Source organism: Nycticebus coucang, chromosome 10 (assembly GCF_027406575.1).
Source record: "Nycticebus coucang isolate mNycCou1 chromosome 10, mNycCou1.pri, whole genome shotgun sequence".
Lineage (NCBI taxonomy): Eukaryota > Metazoa > Chordata > Mammalia > Primates > Lorisidae > Nycticebus > Nycticebus coucang.
Window position 1 is genome coordinate 16,114,653 of NC_069789.1, and position 27,645 is coordinate 16,142,297.

Below are 27,645 nucleotides of genomic sequence, written 5' to 3' on the forward strand. Positions count from 1 at the left end.
CTTGGTGCAGTAGGGGCTGTGACTGTTCTGATTTGAAGGGCTGCCCTTGTCTGAGGGGCTCCATCTGTGCCAGAGACAATTTCTAACCAAATCAGAAACTGTTGCTTCCCAGGAAGGCAGGGATGAGTGTTAGAGGTGATCCACAGTTTCTCAAGGCAGTGGCTGAGTCCACTGAGTTAGCTGTGACTGCAGTACCAGTTGCCAGTGGTAAGGAGTTTCAGATTATGCACTTTCTGTGCGTTAGTGTCCAGAGTTCGGTATGTGTGCCGTGTTGGACGTTGTGGCCCCATTTGTAGGGAAGTGATTCCATTTATTCTTCAGTGAGAAGTCCAGGCAGCTCAGGAGCAGAGCCAAGAGAGGAGTGGGTGCGAGTGGCCAGGCCAGTGCTGCCTCTTGCAGACCCATTTGTTTGGCTCTTGTCATGGCCTCGCTGCTCCATCCTCCATGAAACATTTGCTTAAAGAGCATCCCCACTGCAGATGGTCTGGGACCAGATCAACCACTGCACACTGAAGCTGCGCCAGGCCACTGGGCTGATGGAGTACTGCCTGGAGGGGATCAAGGAGGACGACCCAGCTGGCTTCCTGCAGGTGAGCCTGCCCCTGTTGGCCGGGCTTCCTCCCGCTCCACTGCCACTCCCCAAACCAGCCTGAGTTTTAGGCAAGATCCTTCCATGGCATGTTGTTAAGTGGAGTCTCCTTAGCTCAGCAGACCTTATGCCGGCAGACCTAGTGCTCTGTCCTGGTCTTTGACTTGCACAAGCTGTGATCTTCACTTTGCATCCTCCGTTAACCAAGTAGATGAAGTGGCATAATCTCCAGCCCCAAAATGCCATCCTGCAATATTTTTCCCACACGTGGAAAAGGACCATCTTTCCCAAACAAGCCAGATAAAATGCTCAAGGAGAAGGCGGTTAGCAGAATGCACACGGTCCATGTGCAGAGTCCTACCTGCAGACAGTGCAGGCTGGCTACCTGCAGACAGTGCAGTCTCCTTGGGCCCATCTCTCCAGCATCTGGGCTAACTCAGTGTCATGAGAGTCTCTCAGGAACATGGCAGTGATTCAGCCTCGTCTGTGGAGAAAATGATGTGTCTTTCCCCTTGATAGTTCCCCAAGAAGAGTCCGGAGGATCATAGTTCTACAAGGCCACATGCAGATGTGCAGACAAGCAGGACTTGCCAGCAAAGGAGAGCAGAGCCGTGGGTGCCGGGAGAACTGGGCTGTGGAACTCCAGGGGCATGGGGTGTGCTTTCTTCAGACACTGGGGTGGGGCAAACAACTAATATGTTTCACTTTGCACAGTACTTGATCTAGCAAAACCAACAGAATGAAGGATGCTTTTGTATATTAAAAGAAGTATCATGTATTTCAGGTTTTGGCTGAATGTATTTAAATAGCAAGTGTGTCTATTCACTTTACATGATTGCCCTTTTAAACTATGATCGAAAAAAAAAACGATGCATTTTTATATGGCCAGTGTCACATGAGCAGTGTTAGATAATCTCTGCCATGCCTTCTAAGCACATGCTTGGCACAGCCCCTTCCACCCCTGAGCCCCACAGAGACAAAGCCCCCACCTTTATCCACTGTGGGCTGCACACTTATTCCTTTGTACATTGAAACCCTAAACTCTCTGTTCCCCTTCAAGATCTCAGATGCTTTGATCAAGCGTGTCCAGGTGTCCCAGGAGCAGTGGGTCAAAGGCGCTCTGGAGCCTAAAGTATCTGCGGAGTTTGACCTGACCTTGGACAGTGAGCCGCTGCTGCAGGCCATCCACCAGCTGGACTTCCTCCAGATGAAATGTAGGGGTGAGCCGCAGTCGGCCCCAGCTCAGTCAGTCCTTTTCTTGTACGAGAGTCTTACTCAGTCACCTAGGATAGAGTGCAAACTCCTCAAACTCCTGGCTCAAGCAGTCCTCCTGCCTCAGCCTCCTGAACAACTGGGACACTACACCTGGCTAATTAAAAAAACTGTTTTAGAAATGGGGTCTCACTATGTTGCTCAGGCTGGTTTCTAATTCCTGGCCTCAAGCAATCCTCCTGCTGTGAGCCACGGGCTTCCAGCCCAGTCAGTGCTTCTTCCGAAAGAGGCACCTAGTCTGCGGGCACAGCTTGGTGCCACTGAGAGACTCGTGATGCAAGGAGGGTAGGGAATCCAAGCCGTAGGCCTGAGTTCAAGGCCCTATTCTGCCCTACTAGCTTTGTTAGCTGGGGCGGAAAACAGCCAGTCTGAGCCTAAGCCTTCCCATTTGGAAAATGAGTCACTGTTCACTCAGCAATGCTTGTGGGACACCCACTGCATGCCAGGCACTGTCCTAGGTGCTCAGGATGAAGCAGTGAACAAATTGACAAACTTGAGGCGGGGGTGGGGGTGTGTGTGCAAAGGCGAAAGTGCTGAGGCAAGAATGTGTTTCTGTGTTCCAAGAAGAGCAAAGAGGTGAGAGGCGAGAGCAGAGGGAGCCAGATGGAGGTTCAGGGAGTCAGGACTAAGGGTTAAGTAAAGTTTGTGTAATCTGCCCCATTACCAAGCTAGCAAGTGAAAGTCAGAACCAGAGTCCTATTCTACACTTCGCCTCTCCAGAGGTGCCAAGGGGACATTCGGGAAGGGAAATGAAAGGTGTTTGGCTTTGGAGGACTAGGGGCCACATCTGCGGGATCTGTGACTCAGGGTGTCCTCACCTGCAGAACATGTGCCCATTTTTAAAATGAGGAGAAAACAAGTCTCTCGCATGTTCCCACGTGGCTCGCACCTCGGGTGAGATTTGGAAACACTGCCTGGCCTAGTTGTGAATAATACTCTGTGCCCAGGAGCATGGTGGCTGGCAGAGAGGGGTAGCCTCAGTGGAAGGGAGAGGTTACCCCAGAAATTGAGGGTGCAGAGGGAGGAGGCTCCACACTCCAGATGCTGCTTCTTAGTGGACAGGGTTGCAGGGTTCAGAAAGGCGATGAGAGAGTGGGACAGCAGAGCCCAGGGGACAGAGAGGACTCCCACAATCTGGTCACCAAGGGCCAGGGGTAAGGCTGCTCTCAGCCAGCTCTGGGCATGAAATCTCTGCCCATGTCTGTGATCAAGGCAGAGATTTCACCTAACTAAACTGTCCATTAAAACCCAGAAGATAATGCCAAGCAGGGCACTACATAAAACTACATATAAAAATATGTAGTTTTTAGAAACCAATCCTGTAATTTTCCCTTTAAAAAAAGTTCAGAGTGGACTATATCTATTTCTAAAGTGTCTTGAGCCTAAATAGAGATAGGTTTCTTAAATTCTTCCACTCTCATCTTGAGAGAAACGTATGACGCCACTCATTCAGATTCTTAATTCTTCTGGTTGACCGTCTAGTACTCTAGGACTGCTTCCCTTGCCCAGGTCAGGTCATTTGACCTTTTAAATGCTCCCAGCCAAAGGTTTAAGTTTACCTGCTCCCCTGCCCAGTCCTGGGTGCCAGCCATGGCCTGGCCCTTACTATGTCCATGTTGGCTCATGCTGTGCCTTGGAGGTGCCTGCTCCTCACAAGTCTCAGTGGGCAGATGGAATGAGAGCCAACTGCATTATAGGCTTGTCTGCCCTGGGCCCTCTGAGATCCTAGGATACCCTCTCCAGTTGAGAAGTTCAGGGTCCCCTGTGCTTGCCCCCACCCCCAGCTCACCTGCAGACTGACTCCTGTATGGTGGAGAGTGACCAAAGGGCAGCCAGGGAAGGAATTCAGCCTTAGGATCCTCTGGGCCCCAGGAGCCCCTGGGGTGGGAGTGGTGCAGGGGGACAGAGCTGGGCCCCTCTGAAGGCATCGTATGCTAACCTGTGTGGGTCCCTATCACAGTGCCACCCGTGCCCCTGCTGCAGCTGGAGAAGTGCTGTACCCGCAATAACAGTGTCACGCTGGCCTGGAGGATGCCTCCCTTCACCCACAGCCCTGTGGATGGCTATATCCTAGAGCTGGACGATGGCGCTGGGGGGCAGTTCCGGGTAAGGTCCTGCTGCTTGTTTGTTGGGGTGGGGCCTGTACCAGCTGGGTAGCTGCCCACAGCCCTGCTGCCAGCCGGAGGGGCACTGACCACAAGAACCGACAATACTGGTTGGCCCGGGCTCACAGGAGCGGGAGCCTCCCTCCTGAGCACAGGGTCCAGGCCCAGGGCCTGCAGGCAAAAGGGTCTGCAAGTAGAGGGGTCTGCCACAGGGAATGTCAGGATGATTTTCCTGGGAGGACAGATGCAGGCCCTGTCAGTACATCACCTGCACGTACCTCCTTCCTCGCTGACCCCTGGTTCCCCACACAGAGCACCCATTCCCTTGACAGATCTCCCCTTGCCTTGTCTGGGTCACAAATTATTTCACCTGTGTTGGTCTTGTCTGGGGAGGCATACGTTTCTGGAGCAGGGGAGGCAGTCCTGGCCCTCCTATACCTGGCAAGGTGCTGGCCTGAAGAAGATGCTTGATAAATGACTGTTGGGACGTCATTCTACATCCATGTCCCCATTGAGGGAACTTAGCCAGAAATGCATGTTCTACACCCCCATCTGCTGGAAACCCTGAGACAGCCCCAGACCCCCAGATCCCAGACCCAAGACCCCAGATCCCTAGCAGAGCACTGCAGTGATATTTCACTCAGTGGAGGTCAGGCTGATACGAGCATCAGGGAGCACAACCTCTGGGCCTCCTCACACCACCTCCTTTTCTGCCCTGAGAAGACAAACGACTCAGAGAGCAAACCACTGCAATCATAGCAATCCTTGCATTTCTTCTCTCAGGGAGTTGCATGTACTTAGCAAACCTCGCTGAGATGGATTTATGCATGTGTACTTTCATGTTTGTTTGAAAAATACAAGAATGTAAGCATTGGGGACATAACTGTAGCCCTTCCTTGGGAATGACTGAGTTCCACGTGACTATGGGCTTTGAGGGACGTGACAGGAGGTAGCTTGAGCCAGGAGACAGGTCAGCGACTGGGTGTGGACCTCTGTCACTCCTGTTGAGCAAATAAGCTGGGAATGAAAGAGGTCCTTCGCCAGAAACCAAGAGGAAAACCCATGTTTTTTAAAATGGGAAGAAAAAGAGACCGAAAGTGTTAAAAGAGGCAGCCACAGGACTCAAAGATGGTCCCTTGTCTTTGAGATACGACTGCTAACACAAACTAGACCCAAGGACTGGGGTTGATGAGGAATAGCATCGCTTAGTGGGAAAAGCAGGGGCTTTGAATGAGGCCAGCCCTGGATTTGAACGTTGGCTCCTAAACATATTAACTGCAGTTATAGGCAAGTTCCCTGTCCTTCTCTGAGTCTCCTTGTGTGTAAAACAAGGAAAGTAACAACCATCTCCTGGGTTTCTGTGAAGATTAAAATACCTTATGCAATACCTGGATTTATGCATGTGGGAGTGACTAAGAAGTGAAGAGCCACCCCCTAGACGAACAGGCAGGAAAGAAGTTTCAGACCAACTAAGCAGAATGGAATGACATATAGGACAAGGGTAAGTTTGCAGAGAGGAGGAAGCAAAGTAAATCCCAAGAAAAGGATCTTTGGGGTGCACAAATGTCTCTTCCTCTGGGGAGACTGGGAAAATAGCAGATTCAGGAGGGCCAAGGAGTGGGAGGTGCTAACCTCAGAGTGGGAGAAGAAACAGACATTCCCCAGGGGTCCAGAGTCTTGTCTGAGAGGGTTGACCTCAGCAGAGGCAGGATGTTCTAGTTGGCTCCAGCCCCCTCCTCCAGTCTCACGGGCAGAGGGCCAGGCAGCCCACAGGAAGGTGTTAGTGCTCGCCTTGGTCACGACCTGTGACCCGGGCGCAACTGGTTGTTATTTTCTTTATTCATTAAGTTCTATTAGGGCAATAATACTTATCTTAATTTTCTAATTTTTTTTTAATTAAAAACAATTTTTTTAGAGGCAAGTTTTCACTATGCTGCCCTGGCTCACCTTGAAACCCTGTGCTCAGAGGATCCTCCCGCCTCCACCTCCCAAGTCCCAAGTAGCTGGGACTGCCCATGAGCAATGGCACCTTAATGTCCCTGTGTTTCCAGAGATTGTTTCCTAGGAGGAATTTTCCAATGCTGGAGGAGGCTGATGAGCAGCCTGGTTCTCTTTCAGGAAGTGTATGTGGGCAAGGAGACGCTGTGCACCATTGATGGGCTCCACTTTAATAGCACCTACAACGCCCGGGTCAAGGCTTTCAACTCCTCTGGTGTCGGGCCCTACAGTAAAACGGTCGTCCTGCAGACGTCTGATGGTGAGCACCGGGGGCCTTCAGTGGGAGGAAGAGATGCACCATTTTATCCAGCTCGACACACCTGCAGCGGCCCTGATGACCGGGGGTACTGGGCGCAGCTATGTTCTCCGTACTGGGCCATTCTGGGGCCTTGGGTGAACCCTCAGGCCCAACCCCCTTTCATCCATGGGTGGGTGAAAGGATCAGATGCTTTGATGGAAGAGGGAGGGAATGGAGGGAAGGAGGGGCTGGAAAGGGTGCACCCACCCATCCGGAGTCTGCACACCCAGCTCACTGCCCACAAGCCTTGAAAGAAACTTTTCTTTCCTCGCATTGTTGGACCTGGAACAGGGGACTAAATGTGGTTAGCACAGGCAGGCTCCCTCTCCCACGGGAACATGTCCCTGGGGTACCCAGGGCCGGAGTCAGGCCTGACAGTTTATGCATCTGTCTGCATCCTCTCCAGGTATAGGAAACAACAGCACGTCAGTGTTGGGTGGAATTTTGATCGTCTGAGTCTTTAGTGAGAAGTGACGGTGGCATAAAAGCCACGTTCCAGAGACAGTCCTGCTCCACAGGCACTGCCCAGGAGTGGCCCCTCTCACATTTCATTCATAGTTTCCCACTCCCACCAGCCCCAAGGTCAGCACTAGTCCTGTGCTTGTCCACAGGCCCCTGACTGACCCCACTGGACAGCTTCCGGCGGTGGGGAGGAGGAGGAGGAGCAGCAGTGCTGGTGTGGAAGGGCACAACTCTTCTGACATGGCATGGCCCACAGTCTTTGTGCACACTCTGAAGAAGAGCTCATCTGCTCTCTGACCCCAGCACCCCCAGCCCAAGGGGGGGGTCCTCGCTTTGTATGTTATGCTCACAATTTCAGAGTAAGGGCCTCACTTCCCACAGACTGAGGGGTTTGGAAAATAGAAGGGGACACCACCTGATGGGTTGCAGAACAGAGAATTGAGCTCTGTGACCTCGGCCACATCCCACCTATGAGGTGGGCCATCTACATCTATGTCACATGATCTCCAGCCCCGGAGAAACATTCAGAAGGGTGTTAGAGACTCAGCCCCTGTGTAAGGCATCTCAATTTGGGGTTGAACCCCAAGGAACCCTTGTTCCTTGGCAAGGCTGGGTTCATGGGTCTGGGAACTTGGATATAGCAGGGTGCAGAAGTGTGTTTGTATGTGTGTGCATGCGTGTGTGAGTGTGTGTGTGTATGTGTGAAGTGGATGGCAGTTATACAGGGAAGATAGTTTGATGCTGGGTGTATTCTCTAATAGAGCTGAGTTGAGTCCAGGCCTCTGAGCCCAGTAGAGACAGCTAGCAAATTCCACTGCCTGACCCTGCTCCTCTCACCCATGTCCTTTTCAGTGGCCTGGTTTACATTTGACCCCAACTCTGGGCACCGGGACATCATATTATCCAATGACAACCAAACAGCCACCTGCAGCAGCTATGATGACCGGGTAGTGCTGGGCACGGCCGCGTTCTCCAAGGGTGTGCACTACTGGGAGCTGCATGTGGACCGCTACGACAACCACCCAGATCCCGCCTTCGGGGTGGCCAGGGCCAGTGTGGTCAAAGACATGATGCTGGGCAAGGATGACAAGGCCTGGGCCATGTACGTGGACAACAACCGAAGCTGGTTCATGCACTGCAACTCCCACACCAACAGGTGTGTGCGGGGGCACTCCCTGGGGGCGGGCCAGTGTCCCTCCTTCTGTCCCCAAGGCCAGCTGTCAGGAATGGGGGGATGTTTTTAGCAACTCTGGTCTCTTGTTTCCTCAGAGGCTTTGTCTCTGACCAGGTAGAAGTGGCCATTTCCACATGCAGCCCAGGTGATCAGACAGCCCCAGCCCAGGTGTCTCCTGAGTCACCCATCAAAACACACAGTAGGAAACCTCAGCTCTTGGTTTTCTTTCTGGTTCTGCTCCACTTTTCTTTGCAGCTACCAGTCCAAGTTTAAGTGCCTGCAGAACATTAATGGGGCACTACTGTGTCTGGTATCGTCACAGCTGTTACCAGGTCATTGTTGGCTGTCTGCCTGGAACAACCCTGCCACCACCCTGGTGTCCCATGGGCCTGAGCCTTGGCAGAACCCTCAGCAGGCAGGCCTGGGAGGGGGGCCTGGCTGGGTGCCCACTGCTGATGTGTCTGTTAATAAGGGCGCCCACACGTGAGGGTCCAACCTGAGGGAATGGTGCTACCCAGTGGACACTGGAGACTCAGGTTCTGGGGAGGACAAGTCAGTGTCACTACTGGGGCTTCCTGAGGGCAAAGAGGGCTGAGGGGGATGAGCCCTTCAGGGCTACTCCCAAATGTCTGGGGCTCCAGAGATTTGTAGGTGCCTTGGCCTCTCTCCTCAGACAAAGAGAAGGCAGTAAGCCTCCTCACTTCCACCATATCTCAGCATCTTTAACCCCTCCCCTGCCCCCAGGATTCTTAGCTCCAACCGGCCAGCATGTATGTGGGGTGGACCCGGTGGGTAGAGAATCCCCAGACCAGCACTGGCCAAGGAACCCAGAAATAGAGAGCAGCAGTCGCAGCCACCTGGAGCCATCTCTTGTTCTGGGGCCTCCTTCCTGGTCTGCCCACCCGGGAGAGGTGAGGAGCCTGTGGATCTGACTGCAGAGGGCCCCAGCTCTGGGCAGCTGGCCCTGGAGGCTCCCGCCTGCAGCTTCTGCAAACAGTCCCCAGGGCACCCTCTCTTCACTGGGAGGACCCAGAGTTCACTTATGGGAGATCCAGGTCTGGTCTGGGCCAGGGATGTGTCTGAGAGCACTCAGGATTCCACCTGCCTTGCCTGCCAGAAGGGGTAATGCCTCTTCTGTCCAGATGTCTGCTGGAAGGCAGGCAGCTCTGTCCCTCTGCCTGGACGCTGCAGCTGATCACTCTCCTCCCTCCTCCTGCCCACAGAGGGGCAGAGTCCAGGCCCATCTACTTGCCTAAGCCAAAGCAGTACCCAGATACCCTGCCTGCTGACAGGACTGTTAACAGTGAGCATTTACTGAGCACTTAACTTTAGGCCTCATGCTGTCAGAAGCACCTGAAGTGTTTGATTTCTTAATCCTCGTGAAAGTTCTAGTATCATCACCATTTTACGGATGATGGGACTAGGTGCTTAGACAAGTCAAATAACAGCCTGAGTTACATGGCTGATTAGTGGTACTATTGGGATTGAAATCAGGATTCCCGCCCCTGTGTAGGGCAGACTTCTCCCCTCTCCTGGGCATGGGCATGATACCGTCTGGGTGGACCGGCGAGTGAGCGCTTCTCCGGCTCTTACTGCCCTTGCCAGCCCCTGGGTGTCTCCTCCATAGGAGGAGCAGAAGGAAAGCAGGGGCTGGGAGAAAGCCAAGGGAGGAGTTTGCCCTGCTTGCACGCCCTCCCACGTCCCCCAGGTATGCAGCCCTTTTGTGAGCTGAACGCTATTGGAGAGGAAGCCTGGGCTGAGGAAGTTGGGCCCTAGCTCACTACTGCCATCTTGGGGTCAGCGTCCAAATAGCACAAACAGCCCAGTCTTCACTCTGGCTTCCCTCCCACCGCATCCTCCCACAGCCCCTCCCCCTGCACCTTGGGGGAACCTGACTTTCCAGGAAATACCCTCCATTCGTCCACCACGTCCTCGTCACGACTTTCAGTTGTGAGCCTTCACACTGCTCCTTCCAGCTGATCGACCCGTTCCTAATCAGAAAGGAGAAACGTGGTTTTCTTAGCAGAGATGGAAGACGAAGACTTCAGCCCTTAAAGCGAGATTTGACTCTTGGGGACAAGGCAAGATCAGCCAAGGCCCCCTGGGGAGAGTGCTCCTCATTTAATGATTCCCTTACATTCTGTGGGGCCTAGAGGGGCATGGCAACTCAGCCAGAGGACTGGACTCCAAATTCATTATCCGTCCTCCTGCCATTTCAAGGGCTGCTATGATGTGTCTAGGAGGTGAGCCGAAGTCAGGGGGGCTTTTCAAAGTCTGGGACGTCTGCATCTTCACTGAGCTCCATATCCCCCTTGGCTGACAGAATAGGGCACCAAGTTAGTAGTTTCCTTTAGCAGGTAAAGGCATCTTTCTTACCCATGCTCCACAGTTTCAAAGGTGACACACTCATCAAAACCCTGAGTGCCTGGTGTGCAGGTCTCAGACAGTCACTCTCAGAAGGGAGGGGTTGTGCAGCAGAGTAGAATCTTCATGCATGCCCAATACCAGGGCGCCTCCCTTTCACAAAGGACTCATATGCCCAGAATAGGGCCCACCAACTTGGGGGCCATGTTTTTAGGTGAGAGTGTTCTCAGCATCCTTTTAAGTAATTCTCCTGAGTATTCTCTTGAGAGGTACCCACCTGCATCACAGGCTGAGCATAGTGACGGATCTTCCCGGGCTTCTCTTCCCAGGACGGAAGGAGGTGTGTGCAAGGGGGCCACCGTTGGTGTGCTGCTGGACCTGAACAAGCACACCCTGACCTTCTTCATCAATGGGCAGCAGCAGGGCCCCACGGCCTTCAGCCACGTGGATGGGGTCTTCCTGCCGGCCCTCAGCCTCAATCGCAACGTGCAGGTACCAAGCATCGCCCCACCCCCACCCCCGGGGCGGCGCTGGCCTGGCTACTCCCCCTGTTTGTCTTGTGTCTCTGCAGGGCACTTGGGGTAAATGGGCTGTGAGAAGCTGACCACAGTGCCCTTGCAGACAAAACTTACCTATCAGCCTGCCTTGAGACAGCCCCTTTCTGTTTATTTATGCAATTTTAATTTTGTCAGAGATGGGATCTTACTCTCTCACCCAGGCTCTAGTGCAGTGGCATGACTATAGCTCACTGTAGCCTCGAACTCCTAGTTCAGCCAATCTCCTTCTGCCTCAACCTTGCAAGCAGTTAGAGCTACAGGTGCACACCACCATGCATGGTTAGGGTTTTTTCTTTCTTTCTTTCTTTTTTTAGAGAGAGAGTCTTTTGCTATTTTGCTCAGGGTGGTCTCGAACTCCTGGCCTCAAGCAGTCCTTCTCCCTCTGCCTCCCAGTGTGTTGGGATCATAGGTGTGAGCCACCACACCTGGCCAGGCAGTCCTTTCTGACTTGTTCTGTTGTGCCCAGGAGTTCCACAAAGACTACACTGCCAAACAAGCCTAATTCATAGCAGAGTTCCTTTATTGAAGAGCCGGCCAGTGACTGCCTCAGTGTCCCAATGTGGGGTTTTTGAGAGCAGCCTCGAGTGCTTAAGGGGTTGGGTTTTTAAGGCTTGGTCTGCATCCTGGTTGGCATGCAGGCTGTCTAGGTGCATTTGGGTAGGCAGCAAGGAAGCATTGTACAGAAGCAGAAGTTTGCAGTTAGCCATACATCATACATCTTTGTTTTAATATTTTCCTTCTATACATCTTAGTTTCGGTATTTTCCCCACCTGGTATTGTTTAAAGGTCAGCCTGGGAACAGTTGGTACCTCCCGGTCTATTTCCCAGGGAGTTAGCCAAGCAAGAAACTTGGAGTGAACTAGAAGCAAGAAATCAATTAGTACTTCTTCATTTAGCTTGGGAGTGAACTAGACTTATTTCATTTTGTTGAGCACTTGCAGCCCAGAAATTTGCCAGGAGTTAACTGGTATTTTTCTACTTTAGCCTAGGCCTGACAATTCACTTGGAATGAGCAGGGACTCTGTGATGGCAATTTGGAGGTGCTGATAGGACAGGAGGCCTGAAACAGGCAGACAAAATGAGAGCACAGAGCGTGTGAGGGAGAGAGAGCAACAGGGGTGCCATCCTTTGTGTCTAGTAGAGTCCTCTGCCCCTGGGGTAGGTAATGGGAGGTGGGGAGAGGAGGGTCCTGCTTGGTGGTACCCATTGAATATTGATGGGTCTATATTGACCAGTCATTGATTGATTTGTACCTTCACTCATTTGCCAAAGGTGTTTGAGGCAGCCTGAAAGGTGGGCCATTATTCTATAGGATGAATAGAACAGCATAGGAAGGGAAAGAGGGCCCTGGAAAGAAAGGAGACTCAAACATACAGCCGTGAGAACCACAGCTCCTACTGCACAGAGGGTACCTTGCCTGGTGTCGGGCATGTCTGCCCAGAGAAGAGGCCAGTCAGTGGGGTGATTTCCTATTAGTAGGAAGGAGGGCAAGCCATCGTGGACCCTAATTCATGCTGCTGAGCAACGTGATAAGCAGCCGTTCAATGATGTCAAGCAGCCCTGGGCTGCCGTGTGGGATGGCCCTCGAGCAAGCAGAGGACACTGTGTGTTGCTGGGCTGCCATCAGAGTCCTCAGGGCCCGGGGGGCAGCCTCTCCCACCCTCAAATTCCCATCTTCTTTTCCAGGTCACCCTGCACACAGGACTGGAAGTGCCAACAAGCCTGGGGAGGCCAAAGCTCTCAGGCAACTAGTTCCCAGCTCAGCATCCAGCCCGGCCTGTGACTGAGCTCCCCGCTATCCTTGTGCAGCTCAAATAACCCACAAGGGCAGGATGGGAAGGTCATGGGTGCAACCCTGCAGTCCTGGAATATCTTAGAGACATGTTTCCTTTGGGGGATGGGGAGTGGGTCTGCAGGCCATTCCACTCAAATGTCACAAATGCAACAAAAAAGGACCTTTCTCAAGGGAGTGAGGAGGCTTTCACATTTTGGCTTTGTTTCCTGCCTTCTGTCTTCAAAGGTTGTCTTTTTTTTGGAGGGAGAGAGGAAGGCAGACTTTGAGATTGGCCTTCTGAGAGCAGGTGTCAGGGAGCTGTCCGTGTGTATGGTGATCCCAGATGCCCAAGGGTTAGCTCCCTGCTGGGACATCCTTCCTCCCCAGAGCACCTAGGCTGCGGGTTCTCATCTTTGCTGGGAAAGTTTCCTTCAGTTTTCTGGTCCTGGCATGTTTAGTATGATCTGCTGCTTGCAGACCTAATTTGGGGTTGATATGAAGGGGTGTTAATCTTCAATGCTTGAGTTTTCCTGCCTCACTGAACTATTGAGAACCTTCTAAATCTCTTCCTTAGGCCCTTTGTTAATCAACCAATCGGTGTGACAGTCTGCTGAAATTCTTTCATTACTTAGTTCTTAGATTTTAAACACAAACGAAAACACCTGAATTTTAACGCCTATGTGATGAGTCTTCACCTGGTGGTGGCTTCTTTCTGGAAGTGGCCCTCTAAGACGTTAATTAAACACATATCCAAGTTGCTCTTCTAAGCTGTACCACTCTCAGACTCAGAAGTTCTTATGATGTGCCACCCTGGGAAAGCTGCTCACAGCTGGTCCACCCTGTGTTTCGAATCCAACACCCTCCCCCCACCATCATGAAAGCAACACAAACACAAATGGCCCGCTGGCTGGCAGGCAGGCCTGGCTCTGCCTTCATGGGGTGTCATGACCCTTGGAGAAGGCAGGAAGCAGAAGGGCACTATTGTCTCCCAGAATGGGAGTGCCCGGCTCCACATGCCAGGCAGGGCTGCTCTCCTCCTTCCTGGCAACACCAACCTTCTCTCTAAGATTGGTTCTCACTGAGGCATCCCCACCTCTTGGAGACACCTTTCTCCAGGGTCTCTGTTCCCGGAGATCCCTCCTCTCCTCTCTTCTTTCTTCATCCCTGCCACTTGCCACCTCCAGCCCTACCTGGTAATAACCTTTCTCTCTCCTTTTTAAAAGAGTGTATTTTATCTATCTAGCATTTTATCTCTGAGGCTGGGGAATAATTCACCTATTTGCTGGATTGGATGTTCTTAATCCTGCCTGTAGGCCAACCGTGCTTCCTAGAAGCTGCCTTCCTGTTCGGACCCTGTGCCTGCTTTCTGAGTGACACTTGCCTGGGCTGTGCAGATCCTCCCGTCAGTCCAGTGGACGCGACAATCCTACCTCAAAACTCCTCATGCTCTTGGCTCACAAGTCTGCCCAGTGTGCTGTCTCTTGTGAGACAGCTGGTGAGGCTGGTGATGTGGCTGGTGAGGCCAGTGGGCAGGGTCACCAGGGAGCTGCTCAGTGCCGTGTGGCTGCCGGGGTCCCAGGAGCCACCTGCGTCATGGAAGTCTGGATCGTGCTGTGTCATCCAGGCAGACGGTTTCTGGCTCTCCCCCTCCTGCCCCAGAGGCTTTGAAGGAATCACATGAGACCTGACCTGCTGAGTCCTTGCCCATCTGGCTGACTCTCTGTGCTTCCACTTTCTTGCAGCTTCATCCTTAGCCATAGTTCTGGTGGCCTCGGCTCAGAGCATGAGGAAGATCCCTAGAGATTGAGGACGTGGAGGGGATACCACTTTTCTAGAGCCCAGGAAACTGTAGCATGGCTGGCAAGTCCAGACACCATCAGCTTTGGGAAATGCCTGCCCTCTTTTGGAAACGAGAGGCCAGCATCCCAGCCTGAGAATCAAAGGAGGGTGGGGAAGATCAGCTAGACAGGAAGACTCATAATCAGCCCACCATGGGTCACCAGGCAGCCAGCTCTGCAGAGGAAACACCTGTCTTAAGAGCTTGGGCAGCTCAGGGACACCCTGGATTTGGTAACACCCTCCAGGGGGCCACTACTCGGGTCAGTGGAGATGTGCAAAATGCAGGAAGGAAATGCCACCAACCCAGGTAGCATCTTTAAGAAGAAAATTCTCTCAAGTTCAGAGAGGGGCAAGCGAGCCTCCCTTCTCCCTGCTGCAGCAGTGAGCCTGGGGCTGACTACCCCGAGTCCAGAAGCAATATGGCGGAAAGCATGGACAGTATCCAGCTGTCCTTCACAGACACTTCTCATGTCTTCAGCACAAAAACACTTTTCAGGGACAAGAACAGACTTCAAAGAGAAGATCAGGCGTATGCCACACACTTGTGTCTTTGAGGGACCCGAAGAGCCAAGAAGGAACTTCACAACTCCCCATGCCCAGGAAGGCCCTGGGATTCAGAGAAACAGGCGGGTCCTGGGAGTCCCCTCCTCCACGGAACTCTCTGTTACGTCACAACATGGTGGCACATTTGTATAAAAGTTACATCTAGATGATGCTTAGGTTGGGCTGGCTGAGGAATAACTTGGTATGAATCTGTAGAGCTGTTTCAGCAAGAAAAATTGAAAGTGGTTTGAGACGTGGCGTCTTGTATTGTAAATAATACCTCCACAAGGTAGTTCTGCAGTTTGCTCTTTGCTAGTGAGCAAGTTTGGTAAAAGTGTATGCCTTTTCCTTTTCAGATTAATCTCTTTTAAACATATCCACTAGCACCTCATTGTGTAATATCCCAGCTCCCTGCAAAGCAGGGGAAGACACTTTCCCAAGGCTGCTTTTTCCCTCTCCGTCCTTTGAGGAAATACTGATTCCGGTGAAATGAAAGAGGACACCGGTAACACGGACCCACAAGGTAGCTGACTAAGAGCTATCAATGGTGTTAATTCCGGGCTGCACCTTCAGCCCAGTGTGTACTCTGTAGCTCACCTGGGTGGGGCAGGCTGTGCTTTCATTCCAGAGTGAGCCTGGGCGGCTCTGTGGAGCTCAACAGGAGCTGGGCAGGCCTCCCTCCTCTCTGCACCCCCTCGCTCTTTCTCTCTTGGTGCCCTGTTCTCTGCCCTACCAGAGCACTCTCAGGAAAGAACCAGAATGCAGGAGCTCTGTGTACTTCTTCCAGGGACATTTGCATTTAAGCCTTAATTCTACACACAAGTGAAAGGCTTGGTCCTCCTGGGAAGACATGTTTCAGCACCAGGGAGCAGGTGGCTCACCCACTGATGAGGCTGAAGCCAATGCGAGGTGGAGAAGGAGGACCAAATCCTGGGGGAGCTCAGCATCTTACACCCTGGTGAGAGTGAACCAGGTTCCTCAACCTCTGCTGACATTGTGGGGTGGGTCACTCAGCATCTTACACCCTGGTGGGGGTGAACCAGGTTCCTCAGCCTCTGCTGGCATTGTGGGGTGGGTCACTCAGCATCTTACACCCTGGTGGGGGTGAACCAGGTTCCTCAGCCTCTGCTGGCATTGTGGGGTGGGTCACTCAGCATCTTACACCCTGGTGGGGGTGAACCAGGTTCCTCAGCCTCTGCTGACATTGTGGGGTGGGTCCTGTATACTGCAGGACATTTAGCAGCATCCTTGGTCCCTCCCCACTAGCTGCCAGTAGCAACCCCCAAGTTAGTTGTGGCAACCAAAATTATCTATAGACATTGCCGAATGTCTTCTGGGGGCCACCCCCAGCTGAGGACAAGTAGGTCATGCTAGTGGTTTGTCATATGTGAATCTACAGAGTGACTGTGGGCCTCCCACTTCACTGTTGCATGGACTGTTACCAGGATTCTCCTTAGATCTTCAGCAGGGCGGGTAGAGGGAAACAGGCTGGAGATGCCCCCACTCACCATCCGCCTTCCTAGAAGGCAAAACACATTGTGGCCATTCTTTGGCCACATTTTACTGTAGCAATGGGGCCTTCTTAATGGGCTTCTGCCCTCGATTAGTTAAAAACAACAAAAAAGGACAACTGATCATATGTTGTTAGTAGATAGTCAAAGACTATCCTGGGAAATTTCAGGGCTTTCTTTTTTTTGCAGGTGAGCTGGTAGCTATGCTCAGTGACTGCCTTCCCTGGCAATTCCTTCCTGACGACCAAGGGATCCTGGCAGCTGCAGCCACATGCAGGCTGTAAGAGTATCAGGGGAGCTTGGGGCACATGTATGACCTGACACTAAGGTCATCACTCAGACACCTAGAGTGTCTGGTTCTGATTCCTGGTATGAGTCGGGGAAAATCTCTTAATCTTTCTGTGCCTCAGTATCCCCACCTGAAAATGGGACTAGTCATTCTAACCTACCTCCTCTATTGTATTGTGAGGATTAGAGAACAACATTTTTTAAAGAAAAAAATGCAGACTTTCATCTCTTGCTCCTAGGCTAATGGCTCACGTTCAATGAATCATACCTGTGTGATTTTCCAGAGTGTTCTCAGACCACGATGTCTTCCATCCAAGTCTCCTTGTGAGTGGTGCAAGGAGCTGGTCTTGAGTGGTTAAAATAGACATTTAAGACAGGTTTCATATGACCATATGAAGTGACAATCCCGGTGCTGCCTGTTTTAATGGCATCTGTGTGAGTGCCGTGGATAGGAGACCCATTACCAATCTCATCTTAGTCCTCAAAGTTGTCCCCTTCAACAACTGACTTTCTGCCTCCTTGACCTAAGTTCTGGTATCTAAGGGATCTCTCAACTCATAGCTGGTCTCCTGCGTCTCCCTGCAGTGTGAATGGTTTTGGCAACCAGTGCCTAGGAGAGTGACCAGGCACAGCTGCATGGGGGCTGGTTGGACTAAGGCAGAGGGAACTAGCTGTTTCTCGCATGTTGCTTTCAGACAACTGAAAATGACCAGGCTTCACTGGTACAAGCTGCTGAGGGGCTGGGGCTCCTGGCTTTTTTAGTGTGCACATTGACTTCAATCAGTGGGAGGTTGAGACCCTTGTCCTGTTCTCTCAAGGAGCACAGCTCAAGGGGGACAAAGCGGCTCCCCCTAGTCCTGGGGAAGGCCCATGGATATGTAGGTACCGCAGACCAGTCAAGGCCCACAGGTAAGCCTCCCACAGAGATCAGGGTTGGGAAGGTAGTTGCTGTCTGCAGCTGCTGAAGCAGGAACATGTCAGGTGCTTACCTGGTGAGACCCAGCCCCAGACAATCCTTCAGGCCTCTCCCACTCCTGGAGACTGGCCATCCAGTGCCCCAGACTCTGAGCACTGAGAGGATGTGGGGAGCAGATGAAGCAGAAGGTGTAAATGTATGATGTGGACTTGCTGCCTTCACACTAAGCTGTTGTATTGAGCATGAGAGGTGTTTGACGCTGGCCAAGGAATCTAACCAGAATTTATGTCCTTGTTTTGACTGTCCACAGAACTTCCATTTCCCTACCTTCCTTTACCCGTGTTCCTCCCCCCACCTGTTCCCCTATCACATACACTTTGTCACTTGTTGGTATTTGGTGGCAGCTCTTGGTCCTATTGCTGTTCATGTTCCACTGAAAACATGGGGGTGGATGGGGGAGTGGTAAGGAAAACAACCTTTTTCTAATTTTTGTATCAGTACCCACAAACCTTTGTATTTTTTGAATTGCAAACACTGTTTTCTGGTCTTTGGGGGTTGGTTGAACTTTCTGTATTACCTTTTGAAAAACATGAGTTTTACCACGCTCTTAAGCAGATTTGAAATAAATTCTTTTGACACTGCCAACAACTGAAAGACAAGGCATAGTCTGTAATTCCTGCTCAGCACCAAGATCTACTTTTCTCCACACCCTTCCAGCTACCCCCTAGGAGGGGCAGTGGCTACTGGAGGGGAGGCCTTGCTGGGCAGCAGGGTCACTGTGGTTCTGCTTTGTGTGCCCAGGAAATCTTGAGGTGGTGACATATGACTTTAAATTATAAGGCACCACTTCAACAGCGGGCTCAGGGAATTCATTTCTGCAACAGGTAAGAAGGCTGGAGATACCTAATAGTTGACATATGGATAAATCTATGGGTGCAAAACAGGTCACAGGTTCCACACAGTGAGTTGGGGACACACCCTAACCAATGAGCATCTAGGAGACTAAGCAGCCCCTTGAACCACACAGACCGAGACCAGATGGTCTGACCTGAAGACTTGGCCCCGCTGCCTTTCTTCAGTCATGACCCCTGGGGCAGCCACCTTACATGGTCTCTGGCAGCCTCTGAGACCAGCTTCCTACAGGCTCAGTGGGTGGGCTCAGCTGGGTGGGGGCAGATTCGGAGGTTAGAGAGTGGAATGCTTCTTAGGGGGTGCTCTTGGGGTCCACACCCACAGAAGCCAAGGGACAGAAGCAGGATTGGCTGGAGGGAGACATGGGGCCTCAGTGCAGACCTAACAGAGGCCTCGGCCAACTCGACTCTGGAGTTGTCCCAAGTTGGGAAGAGAGGCCTGGGCTTCAACACCCTCATGTGGACCACCCCCCAGAAGGGGCTGAGGGAATTGCTAACACCTGAAGCCCATCTGCCCTAACCACTCTCAGCAGCTGAGGGAAGAAGTCTCTCCTTTCTGAAAGGGCATCCAGTGGGCCATCATGGTGTCCATCATAATCTGCCAGCAGGGCCACACAAGTCTGTGCTTTACACAGTGTGAAGGAGAAGCTCTGCCAGAATTCCAATAAGGCACAAGAACAAGGTAAGGTGACAAATGACATTCCCTGCCTTGGTGCTGTAACTGATACTCACTGCCTCCTGCTGACCTTGGGGTGTGTGTATGACTTCGGTGTGACCTGGTGTTGTGACCCAGGCCCTCAGCCCTGGGGAAGTCAGCCTGTGCTCCCTGAGCTCTCTGTGAAGAGTTGCTGCACTTGTCTAGTTAACCATTGAACTTGGACAAAAGCAGTATCCATCGATGCCCAAATGGATGGCCTTAGGGCAACATGTTCCTTCCTACCATCCTGTGATAGAAGCACTGTCCTCTTGACATTCATGATCAGTCAGCCCTGTATGTTGGTGGCTCTTGTTGCCCAGGCAACAAGCTAAGTTCAGTGGGACACTTCCCTTGCAAAGCAGGATCTCTTAAGTCCACAGGGCCAAAAGAGGTAGGGCTGGGAATCCCAAGTTCCCTGAATGGGTCCCTAAGAGTCATGGTTTTTTTTCCCTTAGGGACACAGCACTTTATACATAGTAAATGTGATGATACTCAAGGTGATTTAGGGCAATAGGCTGCTCCCTGGAGAATACTGCCTCCTGCTCGCAAAGCATCAACCCTGAAAGGGCACTTCAGTGCACCTGCGACAGGCCTCCCCCTTGTTCCATCAGGCCAGCGATTCCGGACAGTAGGCCCCAGAGCATACAGCCAGTCTCACACCTCCTTTGCTGTCAAATGGTCTCTCAGTTGGAAGCAGTGTTGCCTTGTGGGACCCTGTGCCAGGGATGATCAAACACTACATGCCCTTGAGATAATGGAGCTTGTGGAGAGTCCTCAGGCAAGAAAGGAAAACCTATGATATGAATGGGTATCTATTCCCATCAAAATGGTTTACTTCCCCTTTAAGGGTGCAAAGGATTCACTGTAGCCATCATGCCACCAGGCAGCTGGTTGATCTCCACAGAGGCAGGCCCATAACTAGAGACCAGTGTTGGACTCCGTTCAGCAGCAGTGGGACTTGGATCCATGAGCAACAGAATGTAACAGTGCCACCATCCACATCAGGGTTGAACCTGTCCACGCACAGAGGATCTTACCCCCTTTGCCACACGGTGTCGGGTGTGGGCCAAAGGGGGAAAGGCACTGTGACGTGGGATGATACAGGTGCCTGGGCCATACAGCCTGCTTATACTTAACCCTGGGTGTCCTGGGGATTGATGTTGGACCTACCCAACTTTGTGACCTGGTGGGTCTCATAGACCCCGGCTCATCACAGATCTTCTGGACTCACGGTCACTGGTGTCAGGGCCCACTAGCTGGTTTTTCTGTAGCTATTATGACTCCCTAAGTTCCCAGGCTCAGGACTCAGGCTCCAGCCAGTGTTCCTCCTCTCACAGTCCTGCTACCAATCCCTTTGAACATCCACTGGATCACACCTCTCCTGCGCCTCCCTTGAAGCCAATCACATATGGATTCCTTCAAGTGACTCAGAAACCTTCACAACCTGACCTTGATGGTCCTTCCACCCTGAATAGTTTCCGCTGCTGAACCTGCCCAGTCCCTGCCCTCTTGGTACGTGCTTCCCCCCGACCAGCACTTCTTCACAGTCCCTGGGCCCTAGGCAGGATTGACACAACACAGAGGAAGAATCCAGAACTGGTCAAACCTTCAAGATCCTCTTAGGAAACCTGCCTGGACTCGCTCAGGTGAAACTCAACCTGTGTCAGGGCCACCCACGTCATCACACACATACCCAGGAAGAGTCCCTGGAGGGCAGGGACGCTGTGCTTCTGTCACATCTGTATCTCTTCACACCCAGCATGTCCTCTGACTTGAGATCGGGGCTCAGTATGGGTATGTTTGGGTTTGAACATTACTCACAAGGAAACAGCTGAGTGCTCAGGTACTAGAGCCTGAGCTTGAAGGATATACGGAGAGGAGAGAAGGTGACCAGTCAACGTAGCTGAGAAAATCCAGGAAACAAGGTACAACTGCAATGCTGGGAGCAGCTGGGCCACCAGCTGGTGGCAGGGTGGGCAGTGCCAGGAGGTGGCACTGTATGGCGGGGAGTCTGTTTTTTCCCATTGGGCTAATACAACAAGCAAATGCTTCCTTCCACTACTGGTCCAAATGCAATAGGAGCTTCCATTGTTATTTTAACAATGCTTTTCAACTTCCCAGTTACTTTGTCAGCGGAAGTACTGGGCTCTGCAACCCTTTTTCAGCCAGTTGGGCTCATTCAAAAGCCAAGGCTCTAGAGCCCCCACACACACACACACAGAGTCCAGGCCAGCCCCCCACCCAGCATGTCCCGCAGGGATGCGTTTCCTGAGCTGGGTGGATGTGTGTGCAGATGTGTATGGCTGGGAAGCAGCGTCTACCAGGGAAAGAGCAGCACTGGAAGCTACACGGAGGGCATGTGTGCCCTGGGCCCTGAGGTCCACATCCTTAGCCTTGTGGTGTTGCTAGAATGTTAGGACCCTGTCTTTCTTTGGCCTGTTTTCCACTGTGGCTTCTCTCTGCTGCCAACCTTATTAGAGGAAACATTATGAACAGTAAGTAAAAAGCATAGCCTTAAGCTTGATCTTCATTCTTTAAAGTACAGGATTTTTTTCATTGTTTTTATTGTTAGCCCCTAATCCTCAGTATTTTTCAACCTTTTTTTTCTTTAATCTCTTGGCAAACTTGAACCTATTGTTAACCTTCCATGGCACACTTAAATTATGTTGATCAAAATAAAAAGAGTAAAAGAAAGAATATACTTACTGTGCTTTGAATGTCTTCCGTAAATAATTTAATGATGTTTAAAAATGTTTGTGGCACACTTAAGATCCTCTCACAGTACACAGGTTGAAATTACTGCTCTAGGTATTTCCAGAGTACGAAGTGGTCAGAAAATTGCTCTTTAAATATTTATGCAGGCTCGGCACCCATAGCACAGTGGTTATGGTATCGGCCACATACACCAAGGCTAGAGGGTTTGAACCCTGCCCAGGCCTGCTAAACAACTCCAACAAAAAAATAGCCCAGCATTGTGGTGGGCGCCTATAGTCCCAGCTACTTAGGAAGCTGAGGCAAGAGAATCGCCTAAGCCCAAGAGTTGGAGGTTGCTGTGAACTGTGACACCACCGCACTCTACTGAAGGTGACAAAGTGAGACTCTGTCTCTAAAAATAATAATAAATAAATAAATAGGCTCAGTGCCCATAGCACAGTGGTTATGGAGCCAGCCACATACACCGAGGTTGGCGGGTTCGAACCCAGTCCAGGCCAGCTAAACAATGACAACTGCAAAAGAAATAGTTAGGACGGCTCGGCACCTGTGGCTCAAGCAGCTAAGGTGCCAGCCACATACACCTGAGCTGGCAGGTTCGAATCCAGCCCACCAAACAATGACGGCTACAACCAAAAAATAGCTGGGCGTTGTGGTGGGCACCTGTGGTCCCAGCTACTTGGGAGGCAGAGGCAGGAGAATCGCTTGAGCCCAGAAGTTGGAGGTTGCTGTGAGCTGTGATGCCACAGCACTCTACCCAGGGCAACAGCTTGAGGCTCTGTCTCAAAAACTATATATATGTATAGCCAGATGTTGTGGCAGGCGCCTGTAGTCCCAGCTGCTTGGGAGGCTGAGGCAAGAGAATCACTTAAACCCAAGAGTTAGAGGTTGTTGTGAGCTGTGACACTATAGCACTCTACCAAAGGCAACATAATGAGATACTATCTTAAAAATAAATAAATAAATAAAATATTTATGCAGTAAGTTAAAAAGTCAAAACAAAAACAAGCTTAATGATTTATACTTGGAATTTGCATGCTTTGCTCAAAATGGACTACCCTCAGGCTATGGTCCAGTCTCTGGCCAAGTATGCCTCTGTCTAAGCCTGATGGCTCCTGGAGGTGTGGCTACCAGGCTGTGCTGGTAGGTTAAACTAATGCACCTCCCTTGCTAGCGGGCCATTCTAGCTCCTGAGCTTTTCCCTCATGCCTTCTGTCAAGTTTGAGATTTTCTGCACCTTTAAAAAAATTACTCTTAGTGGCAAAAATATATGTTCTAATGAATACTACCTTTCAAACTAAAATTGGAAAACACAACCTCATTCCAATTTTGCTGGCACTTGTCCAAACATCTTGTGAGTTCCTCATTGGTCAATGCCTTCAGAGCACCTTAAAGACAGGTAACAAAGTCAGCCATTTATACAGTTACTGATCTTTTAGGATTGGAGCTGAATTTTTTGGCAATTGAAAAAACGTCAAAATTGTTAACATCATTGAAGACTTTTCTTTTTAATGTGCCACAAACTTTGTTAAGTTGCCATCACTTTAAGCAAGGGCAATAACATTATAAATATGATTTTGAGGGAGAAAACTTCACTTGAACATAGGTAAGAAGATCTGAGTTAAAATTCCCTGTTGTGTTAACAGGCACAGTCACATGTGCTACAAAAGCTATGTTTTATTTACATAAATTCTTATGAAGTAGTTTTCATTCATATGGTTGGCTAAAAATCAAAACGGGTTCTCCACAGAACTGATAAATGACTAGATTCTTGGTTCTTTCATGAAATTATGACATTAAACCATTAAAAATAATAAAAGGCATTTTAATATAAATTACTAGTATTTACAAAACAGTAAAACTGTGAAAAATTGTGTTACAACCAAATGCATCAAATCCCGTGAACAGGAAATTGAAGTGATGCTGCTGGAGGAGACTAAAAGGCTTTTCAGCCAGTTCACTTTAGATCCACACTGCACCCGGCCCAACGTGGTCAGCGCAGTGAAACTAACGCTTGGCTTTGACTTTTTTCCCAAAACAAAAAAAGCAGCTGTGAACTATAAAGTAAGAGTCCTCGAGTGTACAAGTCTCCCACGGTCCCAGCTGCAGCACAGCTGACTTGGCTGTCCTCATTCCTCTTTTATTTGATAGAGTACTTCATTTAGCCACTCTGGAAGAATTTATTTTCTTTATATCAAGTGGGCTCAGAATCAACGTCCCGTTTTTGAATTTTCCAACCTGTCCAGTTGGTCCACTTGACAAAATGCTGGGAGCTGACTTCTTCTTTTTGGGTTTCCTGCAGTTAAGTCAGGGAAAGCACTATAAATAGTTAAGCTCACAAGTATGCATTTCAGCACCACCACCAACCAGGCTGCCAAGTCTGGCCTGCAACCTCCAAGTCCCCACCCATAGAAACACCCTCCCCAACTCCCATCCCCACCCCCACTGGCCTTCCTGCAGCCCCCCCACCCCTTCCCCAACCCCCGGGGCACTGGCCTTCTGGCAGCCCCTGAGCTATGCCCACGGCCTTCCTGCCTCAGCACCTTTGCACTAGTTCCTTCTGTGTACACGCTGTGCTCCAGATCTTCCCAGGCTGTCCCTCTTCTCTCAGTTTTCAACTCAGATGTCACCTCTTTGGAGTGACTTCCCTCACTCTTCATGACTTTTTCACAGTGCTCCATTCCAGCCCTGTCACAGCACTTGCCAACACCTGACACCACCTTAGCCATCAGCTTGTATGTCTGAGGTGCTTCCCTTCCTGCTATGTCAGCCTCTCTAGGGCAGAGTGCCCACTGTGTGCCCATGGCTGCACACCTGTGCCCGGCACACCCTGAGCACTCAGTAGACGGGCACCTGGCTGCTTTACGGTGTGCACAGGCACACAAGGAGTCCAGGGAGAAGGGCTACAATGGTCAATTCTGAGAGAAAAAGGCACTGTTCCATTATTCAAAATCATGGTACCCTACAGTATGTGGAACGTCAAAGGACGGGCAATGTTGATTCAGACTCTGCTGTTGTATTTGCAAATGCCCTTAAGAATGAACAGAGTATCTTGTTGAAAATATAATCACAGCTTTCCCATTAGTCACTAGTGATGTCTGGTTTTGGAAAATGGGAGACTGGAGGGCTTCTAATTTATTCTGAGGCAACTGTTTGATCTTAGGCAATTGACTAAGTCCTAGCTCCCCCTTAGGCTCCTAAGGGCCTTAGTAATATAAATGAGAGACAGTGAAGCACCTAACAGGCTGCAAACACCGTATCTATTCACAGTATGACTCTCAGAACTCATCGAGAGACTCATCAGACCATTCAACCCCAGCACCCGAGGGTATCACTCACCTGTCTTCCAGTCCTTTCCTCTTCTTTTTTTAAAAAATATCTGTTTCGTGAGCCTGATTTCAGAATTTAAGATAACACATGTATCAGTACTAGATAATGGAGGTTCAAAGCAAAGGCAAGAGGTTTGTGACCAAAAGACTGTCTTGTCTCCGCCCTCTTGGCGTTAGAGTTTTTAAAATCAAAAGTAAAAACAGTTGAAATGTCAAAACAGTTCTAAGAAGTGGTCTTTCATGTGAAATCCAAAATCAGTGGCTCCACACGGCTAGCTCTATCTATCACAGTACATGAAAGTTGTTCATTTCAATTGTATTGGTTTTATAGTTCAGGGCTATTTAATTTGTAGAATTGTGTATTAGGGATCTCAAAGAAACGGAAGCAATAGGGTGTGTGTGGAGAGAGAAAGAGTGAAGGTGAGAAAGAGATTGACGTTAAGAAATTGGCTCACACAAACATGGAGGTTTGCAAGTCCAAAGTCCACAGGGCTGCCCCATTGGCTAGAAAAGAGTTGACTTCACATGTAGTTCAAGTCCAGGACTGTGTGCCGGCAGAATTTCATGGTGGTGGTGGTGGAAGGGTGTCAACCTTTTTTCTCTTGAGGACTTGTAGTGATTGGATGAAGCCCACCCACATTATGGAAGGTGATCTTTACTCACCCTTATCTAAATATACTCTCATGGAGATATCTGGACTGCTGTTTGATCAAGTATCTGGGTGCCATGGCTTAGCTAAATTGACATATAAAATTAAACCTTGCAATTTGAATTTGTTTTAGTACAAGAGCCACTAGGATCAGGACTTTAAAACTTGTCTTAAATATGTTATTATTTTTTAAAAAATAAAAATAAATATATTATTATTTTTAATTTTTGAGACAGATTCTCACTCTGTCACCCTGTCTAGAGTGCTGCAGCATCATCACAGCTCACAGCAACCTCAAACTCTTGGGCTTGAGTAATCTTCCTGCCTGAGCCTCCTGAGTAGCTGGGACTACAGGCACCTGCCACTGTGCCTAACTAGTTTTTTCTACTTTTAGTAGAGATGAGGTCTCGACCTTGCTCAGGCTTGTCTTGAACTCCTGAGTTCAAGTAATCCACCTGTCTCAGCCTCCCAGAGTGCTAGGATTACAGGTGTGAGCCACCAGGCACAGCCTTAAATACATAGTTTTGAAGTATTATAATAATAACACTGGGAGATGTCCATACATTTTTTTCTTTTAAAAGCATTTGAGCCGCCCCAGTCTGAAGAATGCTGTTTCCAGAATGGAAAAGCTTGTTAAATAATTTTCCCCCCCAAACTCAAAAGCAATCTTCCTTGAAAAATGAATTCTACCTCTGCCCCTAATGCAGTGAGGGAAACTGCTGGCAGCTGCATCCAGGCCCCAGACGGCAGGGTTTCAGAAAGTGGGTCTGATTACTCACATTAGATATAATCTGCTTTTTTCTCTTAACATCTGGTATCAGATTATACATCTTTCATCTTAAAAGTTTTCCCTTTTTTTTGCTTTTTGGTTTCTGTAATGATTTCAGTGAGAAACATTAATAGTTCTTTACAGTGATCTCTGAAAATACCAGCTATGACCTGAAAAAGGCGACATTGTGAACAAGCATGGAGATATGATCTTAGGCATCGAGGGTAATGGTGTATTATGAAATTCATACATATTTAGCAAAAGATTTTAAATAACGGTATCGTGTTCCTTCTTCAGCCCCAATTCCTGGGTAACAATACATCCCCTGAATGTAATCTCAGGCAGGAAAGAGAACTGAACAGTTTCATTAGAGTAGAAAAATTTCATATGAATAAAAATACCCAAGACGGAGATGATGATTTATTAAGCAAACCCATACCATGTGCCTGAAAACCCTAGGCTTGCTGTCATTTAGATTTCCTGTCAGGAGTGTTCATATTTCAGCTATAAATAGAACATGGCAGCAAATAGAGTAGCTTTTAAATTAGGTCATCCCTGAGTCTGCATGATTTATTTTCTTTGAGTCTTTGCCATTTTTTACTTCAGATTTGGCCCTTTTGTGATGATGATGCAACATGACAGAATCATACCAGTCTTCTGGAGGGCTGGCCTTGCTCAGGAGCTCGCCCTTTCCTGCCCTCCCTCACTCACTCTCTCTCCCAACTCCTTCCCTCCCTCCCTCTCTTCCTGTTCCTCCCTTCCTCTCTCTCTCTCCCTACCTCCCTCTTTTTCTCCCTCTCTTCCTCTCCCTTTCTCCTTCTCTTCCCCTCCCTCTCCCTCTCCTTCCCCTCCCTCTCCTCTCCTTCCCCTTCTCTCCCTCCCTCTCCC

At 50.1% G+C, this 27,645-nt stretch overlaps 1 protein-coding gene across 2 annotated transcripts in view; it reads left to right on the forward strand.

Moving 5' to 3' along the window:
• The window catches only part of LOC128596871 (tripartite motif-containing protein 67), a 68,274-nt gene extending 55,310 nt beyond the window's left edge, over window positions 1–12,964 (forward strand). The window contains exons 4-10 of one of the 2 annotated variants that reach the window (XM_053606693.1): window positions 480–590; window positions 1,650–1,809; window positions 3,822–3,967; window positions 6,085–6,223; window positions 7,577–7,880; window positions 10,592–10,754; window positions 12,506–12,964. In XM_053606693.1, the coding sequence (XP_053462668.1) occupies window positions 480–590; window positions 1,650–1,809; window positions 3,822–3,967; window positions 6,085–6,223; window positions 7,577–7,880; window positions 10,592–10,754; window positions 12,506–12,571 (1,089 nt within the window). In that variant the 3' untranslated portion in view covers window positions 12,572–12,964. The remainder of the gene's footprint in view (window positions 1–479; window positions 591–1,649; window positions 1,810–3,821; window positions 3,968–6,084; window positions 6,224–7,576; window positions 7,881–10,591; window positions 10,755–12,505) is intronic. The other variant, XM_053606694.1, reaches the window with a different exon arrangement.
• Window positions 12,965–27,645: the final 14,681 nt, after the last annotated feature.